General features: G+C 43.3%; 1 protein-coding gene across 1 annotated transcript; it reads right to left on the bottom strand.

Annotated features, from left to right (window-relative positions):
- Positions 1–630: 630 nt before the first annotated feature.
- LOC101784214 (dipeptidyl aminopeptidase 4) lies at positions 631–6,071 on the bottom strand. The gene is made up of 5 exons (XM_004952210.4): positions 5,332–6,071; positions 3,796–3,990; positions 3,153–3,182; positions 1,960–3,072; positions 631–1,393 (listed from the first exon to the last, which is right to left on the bottom strand). The coding sequence occupies exons 1-5, from the start codon at positions 5,824–5,826 to the stop codon at positions 842–844; spliced, it is 2,385 nt and encodes a 794-aa protein (XP_004952267.1). The 5' UTR covers positions 5,827–6,071; the 3' UTR covers positions 631–841.
- Positions 6,072–7,358: the final 1,287 nt, after the last annotated feature.

The following is a 7,358-nucleotide window of genomic DNA, read 5'->3' as shown; positions in this document are numbered from 1 at the left end:
TAACATTAAAGCTACACCTAGGGTTTCCAATTCGTTCCACAACAATGAACCCATAACATAACAACGTGCGTTGTTGAGGTTACCTTGGTTTTCTAGCTTTTCCACGCCTTGACATCCTACGGTTATGTGAAACCCTAAGTTAAAAAATCCGACTATTATATACCGAATCGACGTGAAAAAAACTATAAAGGAGCGAGGATACCTTGCTCTTGAAGATCCACGGAGCAAATCAAAGTTTCCAAGATCCCATAGGCCGATTTGTGATGTATGACGAAATGGAGAGGTAGAAAAATCGAGAGGGAGGAGAAAGAAGAGGCTCGAGCAGGAAGGAGGCAGGTGTTTATGTTTAAAGCTTGGCGCTAGGCTGGATGGCATTAGGCTTGGTGCCAAGATCTATAGCGCCAAGCTTGATGCCAGGATCTTGGGTGGCACCAAACCTAGCCATGTCAGCATCCAGGTCATCACCTGTGCAAGAATCTAGGCGCTGACCCCAAAGCGTGTATGCTTAGCGCCACCAATGCTACCGTCAAGCTCAAGGTCCATTTTCGGAAATATTTCCTCCACGAGCCTCTATTTGTGATAATCTTTCAAAAAAAAGGCTAAAAAACAAAAAAGTCCGAAAAAAAAAGATACCACAACACAGCAAGTTCTTGTTATTTTGAACCCTGTAAATGCACCCAAGCAGCTGCCGACCATCCAAGACAGATAAAAGAATCAAAATAACTGCGCTTGTGGATAGATACAGGTGGGAATGAAAAATGAAAACGAGCTCGAATGCATGTGCCGAAAACATCCCAATCACAGCCCACAGTGGGCAACAAATTTATACAGGCGCGCCCTTTCAAAGGCTCCTCTCTACAAAATCCCAGATCCTTTCCTCCATGTAGATCCGGTCACTGAGCCGACGCGGCATGTGCCTCTCGTCGGGGAAGAGGAGGATCTCGTACGGCTTGCCCTCTGCCATCAGCGAGTTGATGAGCCTCGCCGTGTGCCTGAAATGAACGTTCTCATCGATCATCCCATGGATGAGCAGCAGCTTCCCTTTTAGGTTCTTCGTGTGATGCATGATGGACCCGTACTCGTAAGCGTCAGGATGCTCAGAGGGGATACCCATGAACTTCTCGGTGTAAAAGGTATCATAACCATCCCATGCAGTCACTGGAGCACCAGACACCGCACAGCAGAATGTGTCTGGAAACCTTGCAAGGCACATTGCTGAGAGGAATCCGCCATAGCTCCAGCCATAGATACCAATATGGCCAGGTTTTGCAAGGCCTTTATTTATTAACCACTCCGCTCCTTCTAATTGATCTTCGGCATCAACACGACCAATGTTATACTTCAGTTGTCCCTCAAAATGTAGTCCTCGCCTTGCCGATCCTCGATTATCCATCTGCAAGAGAAATAGTGTTTGCCATGAAATGCTAAATAAATTTATTGTCATGAACTCAGCATAAATCCAAATAAATGACAGAATTCATGCTCCATGTACCGAAAGTTTGCAAGATTCAAGTGACTATGCTTGCACTACAGCTGTGAACACTTAGTTTGTTTAAACAGAAGCATTAGCAAAGTTCTGTAGTGTACAGATTGCTGTAAAGGAAATAACTCGACTCAATTGTTTCATAGCTAGCTGCTAGCCCGCTGAGAACATATTTTCTTAATATAAAGGTACTACAATGATTTAATGCAAATATCCACAAGTGACTTAAACTACAATAGAAAAATGAACCTTTATCCTGCACTTTGTGTCCAATGTTCGGAATGGTACATCACGAAATGTAACAAAATCTTTTGTGAGTGGGTGGGGGTGTCCAATGTTACCAAGGTCCATGATCGTCTACTCTCTAAGTAATGTCATGCAATTCTCATAGAACTTCTAAATTAACAAAATATAGCACACTGTCCCAAAGAAAAATGACGCTCAACCCCCAAAAGAAGCAATAGTAGAATATTTACCTTCCAAACTAATATACCCTTACTTCGTAGGTATTGAGCTCTCATGTCAACTGTACTCATCCATGTATCACTAACAAGCTGGACACCAGGGCCACCATAAACGTTAACCAATGTTTTGTAGGGAGGTGGCCCGTATTTCCTCTCGTCAGGAAGGTAGAGAGTGCCATATAAAGTGGTCCCATCCTTTGCTGTAATTTCAACTATCTCCGGAGACAGCTGCTGGAACTTTTTAAGTGACGGAACTGTCGATGGCTGCTCAAACAGGGGCATAATTACTCTTCCATCAAGCAAAGAGCACAGTAAGATCACAGGTGGAGATTTTATTGAGTCATACACATCAATAAACCTCAGCAACTGATGTTCAAGAATTACTGAATGTCGGCCAGTTCCATGAGTCAACCTTTTGGGAGGTTGCAAGGGAAGGTCCCAACCTGCAAAGAGATTGGTTTGGTACAGATTTGTCTCCAATGGTCCATCCAGCGTGCCAGTGAAATATACAATTCCACTGCTCTCATTGACAGCTGCAATTTGTTCAACCATCCAATCACCTTGTGTGAGGGGTCCTAAGCACACACCATTCTTGTCATGAACATACAAGTGTCTGAATCCTGTCTTTTCACTGGCCCAAATAAAGCCACCTGGATGTTTACTATTCACTCCTTTGTCTAGCGGAGTGAAACAATCATGCAATGTGATCCATGTATCATGCTGTTCTTCTAGTAAGACTTCCCTTTTACCCGTAGTAATATCAAACTTAAGTAATTTAAGTTTTGTGTGAGATCTGTTAAGAACTTGAACAGCAAGAGCATTATTATTCATCCAGTTGACTCTAGCTAGATATTCTTCGTCACCGTGGGAACCATTTGGATCTCCACAAAGGAGATCCATCCAAGTTACTTCTCCTCCATGGGAAGAAACAACACCAAGTCGCACTTTAACATTAGCTGCTCCCGCAAACGGGTATGCATGGTCTTCTTGAGCATCTGGACCAACAGAACTTTTACCCTGATGCATAATTCTATACAGTGGAATCTCAGTTGAGTCCACTTCAGTAAATGCAAGGTGTTTGCTATCAGGAGACCACCAGAATCCCATCTTCCTTTCCATCTCTTCCTGAAATGTCAAGAACGAAACTATTAGCTAGCACTAGTCAAAAAAGTTTCATACCAATGCTGATGGATCATCATGAGCACCTGTGCAATATACTCGGCAAGTCCGTGGATCTGAAAAGATAAAATAAACACAAATGTCAAGTTCTAAAGTATCAAGAACCAAGAATATATAATATGAGCTTTTTAAAATATTATCAGTAAATAATTGAACTAGTTGTTGTTCTAACTGTTATAGGAATACGTTTGCATAAGAACACACATGTTGCATAGGACAGGTAAGCTTAATAAAGAAAATTACTGAGGAAGGGATATAGGCATATATTAAGCAGCTTATCATATGTAGTAACTTAGAAGTTACAAGGCAGCTCCTAAAATCCTAGATACTCTCAAAGGCTGTTGCAAACATGTAAATCTTCACAGAGCATCTAAGCACATCAAGCCATACCCACTAGCTTCAGCTTCCCTGTGGAAGGAAAGCTTACAAACAAGAACAAACACTACAGTGCAACCCTCTGGCTCCAGAAAAAGCTTACTGGTGGCTAACTAAAGATTAAACAGGGTCAAATAGGCACGTGGTAGTCAATAACAGTACTAAAGTGGTTTGATGGTTTAATAACTTTTTTTGGCAAAATGCTAGCTAACAACTAAACAATATTTAATAACATTATCAAATAATATTGTTATATTAAGAATATAATATATATACAAATTTGTAAGGAAATACCTTCCTACTTTCTCTTGCACCGAAAGTTAATTGTTTATTTTCCCCATTAGAGAAACCCAAGGTATGCAGCTCGTCATCCTTTACATATGCAATCATGTTCCCGTTTGGAGATAGAAGAGGGTCAATTATTGGGGATGTGGGAGAACTTTTCAGCTTCAGGACTGGTTCCGAGCCAGACAAATCCTGGAAGTAAACCTATACAAAAAATGTACAATCAAATATATCTCTGATGCAATGCCACGTAACTGAAGATGTGTAGAGATTTTCAGAAATAGTTAACACTCATCAGTATCAGAATATCCTCAAAACAAGAACATTTGCAGTACTTAACCACATACCAAAAAAAAAAAAACAAGTAGCACATATTTCACTTTGATTCTTTTAAAATCAGAATACAAGTTATCATTAGTAGCAACAGGCATTAGTGCTTCCAATAACTATCAAGGTAAGTTATTCGTACAACTGAATTAATAATTGATCAAACAACACGGACCAGAAAAGACTTAAGTAAAGAAAGGGCGTTGAAATAGGTAAAATAAAATAATTTCAACCCCCTTAACTATTCAACTTCACGCAAGTAAGCCAAACTTATCAGATCAAACCAAATCATCTAAGCGCTGGCCAGGCCTGGTTGCACACAGTGAAATGTGGTTCAAATCAACAAACTTTGGTGTTTCTTTGATTCTTTCTAAGCGTAGTGACACAATTTGCAACTGTCTGTGGGCTTATTGTGCAATTTTACCAGATACATACATTTGGTAATGCAACATACAGGCCAATGTACAAGTATTTTAAATTTAATGATATTAGGTGTGCGACACAATCAAGTACTCAAGTTAGTGTTGTGATATGCATTCAAGGTGTACTGTTCAATTTGAGTCAATTCAAAATTCCGTGAATATCAAAGAGCTTGGATTTTGTGTTACCGTATCCTAAAAAAGGTAAAAGCCTTTGCAATTTCATCAATGCCCAGTTAAACTCATGTCTTGAAAGTATGGTCAATGTACAAGGTACCATTACAACCATGGGTCAATGCACAAGGTATGTCTTGAAAGTATGGTCAATGCTCCCATATTGACAGACCTAGAATTCCTAAGGCTGCATAAACCTGCTAACCTTCCATTAAATCCACATCCACACCAAAGAAAGGGCTATAAACCTATTAACCCATCAAAGTGAGATTTGTAATGACAATTCAAACTATCATCTTCAAAAGCAATTTGCTACATCACAATCCCCTCCGTTGAACTAGATCAGTACAATGGACGATCAAATGCAATTTCCTTTTGGAGGCAAATGCCACAGTTCTAGTGAAATGCACGAAATGAGGCTACGGCTACTGCATTCATTTCGAACATTTCGATCCTGTTGCAATGGGCCAATGGCATATGGACCGGGGCATTTTGTCCCTCGAACTACCAAAAAAAAACTATTGCATTCGGTCCAACTGGTGTTTGTTCAGAAATTCAGTTGAACCTAAGGACACATTCACACAAGGAAGAACTAGCACCAAGAGCTTCTGAAGAATCCACTTACCCCGGACGGTAGCGGCACGACAATGCCAGCGCGAGAAGAGCCAGAGTGGCGGGCGCGCCACTCGTAGCGCGTGACCCCGAGGCCGCGCTCCCGCGCGCGCTCGCGCCGCAGCCGCTCCTCGGCGGAGAGGTTCCCCTCCTCGAGCCCGCCGCCGTCGGGGGGACCAAAGAGCAGCTCCTGGCGCTGATGCGCCGTGTCGAAGATGTACACCTTGCGGTGGAGCGTGCCGTCGGGGCTGTAGAGGTAGGCCACCCGGCGGTCGTCGGGGCAGAAGCTGAGCGCCACGGGCGCCCCGTAGCCCGGCAGCGGGTGCTGCACGATCTCCTCCACCGCCATGCCGGAGCAGTCGGCGCCCGCCGCCGCCTCCACGCCGCCGCTGCCGCCGGCCGCCAGGGCGTCCGCGAGCGGCATCCCGGCCTCGCTCTCCCGGCGCGGCTTCTTGCTGTTGTGCTGATCCGACGACCTCTCCGCCCCCGCCGCGTCGACCGATCGCATCGACCGCGAGGCCGCCGCCGGGGTGGCCCTCCTGCTTCTCGCGGCCTATCCCCTCGCCGGAAACCCAAGAAAGCCGGGATCTTTCCGGCGGGGAGGAGCCCGGAGCGGCCGGGGAGGGGAGGGAAGAGATCGGAAGCCGCCGCTCTAGGAAGGGGATGAGTGAGTGGGTTTGCCTTGGGGCTTTGGTTGTCGATTGTTCCAAGGAGGAATTTGGAAGTTTGTTGCGATTATTTTGCGCCTTTTTTTTCTTGGCCTCGGCGGATTAGTTTTTATTTTCTGTTGGGTGGTTGACTCCGTCCGTCTCCGACTCCGATCCTATCTTGTTCCGCTACAGGATAATAGCGAAGGAATTTTTGTTTTCTCAGGCTCGGATAAGAAAAATTCGGCAAGATAAGGGCTCCATGATTCGTTGAAATATGAAATTCGGTGCATGAATCGTATGATTGCGAGAACACAATCGCTGCTTAGTTCTTTCTTTTTCTTATTTTATTATCATGTCGTTGGGGACATGTTCAAGATTTCAAAAATTTATAAAGCTTATATGTATATTTCTTCAATATTATCCTACAAATGGAGATATTTAAATCTAGGGCTGGTTAGGATGTTGAATTATTTAACAAAGGTGTTTAAAATTTTCTTTGGAGGATTGCATCCAAAATCCACTGGGGGCTTGCTTGGAGGCTTCATTTGCCTAAGATCCAAGGTGGATCCCAGGTAAGACCTCAACCTGGGAGTTGCGAGGATAGGTGAAATGGATGTTTCTTAACTATCAATAAATCAAAATAAATCTAACAAATGCAATTTTTCAAGTTAGTACCCTCCTTTAATCATGTTTTAGTTTTGAAGAAAGTTGGGAGGTTTGATTACATTGCCAAAAAGGGTTTTAATTTGTGGGAATTGCCGATTGAACTTAACAAAAAATATAGAGGGTTACACTAAGGATGGCAAGGTATGCCTTTCTATCTGGATTACTTGCATTATGCCATAATTGCTGATTTTCTTGGTCAATGTATTCAAATTTGGAACTAGAGCAATGGTTGAACAAATTTGGATTACATGTGATAATTGAGTTTACTCAATTACTTACATTTTTATGACTGCCATAGTTTGCATCCTTCATAGAGCTAACGACACTGAGCTATGAAGTGGATGAAGTGAATGAGTAGTAGGAGGAAGATGGAGATAAGGAATACTTGAGGTGGAGAGCGTGTTCAATAGAAACGATACGGGTATGATTGAAGGTGTCAGTTTTGGTGTGAATAAGTGGATGAGTGGGAGCGAATAGAGAGGCGTAAGACTTAATGTGGAGAGTGTGTTCTGGAGAAACAACATGAGCATGGTGGAAGGTGCCAGTTTGGGTGTGAATAAGTGGATGAGTGGGCACGAATAGGAGGCAACAACGCTTTGAGGTGGATGGGGGGGGGTCCCCCCTGGGGGAGGGCCCTATCACTACTGCTCCCCACTGTCTGATTGAAAGTTTCTTTTTTTTACCTTACCTTAACATGCCAAACGCAATCCCATAATTGGTATTC

The sequence above is a fragment of the Setaria italica genome, chromosome I, assembly GCF_000263155.2.
Source record: "Setaria italica strain Yugu1 chromosome I, Setaria_italica_v2.0, whole genome shotgun sequence".
Lineage (NCBI taxonomy): Eukaryota > Viridiplantae > Streptophyta > Magnoliopsida > Poales > Poaceae > Setaria > Setaria italica.
The sequence above is the reverse complement of the archived record's forward strand: the minus strand, read 5'-3'. Positions and strand labels throughout refer to the sequence as shown.

What these genes read in the sequence shown, in the direction of transcription:
- LOC101784214 (XM_004952210.4), bottom strand. Translation starts at nt 5,826, where the DNA reads ATGCGATCGGTCGACGCGGCGGGGGCGGAGAGGTCGTCGGATCAGCAC. An exon ending in TCGTGCCGCTACCGTCCGGG is followed by an intron (nt 3,991 to 5,331) that starts GTAAGTGGATTC and finishes TTTTTTGTATAG; the next exon opens with GTTTACTTCCAGGATTTGTC. An exon ending in GTGCAAGAGAAAGTAGGAAG is followed by an intron (nt 3,183 to 3,795) that starts GTATTTCCTTAC and finishes TTATCTTTTCAG; the next exon opens with ATCCACGGACTTGCCGAGTA.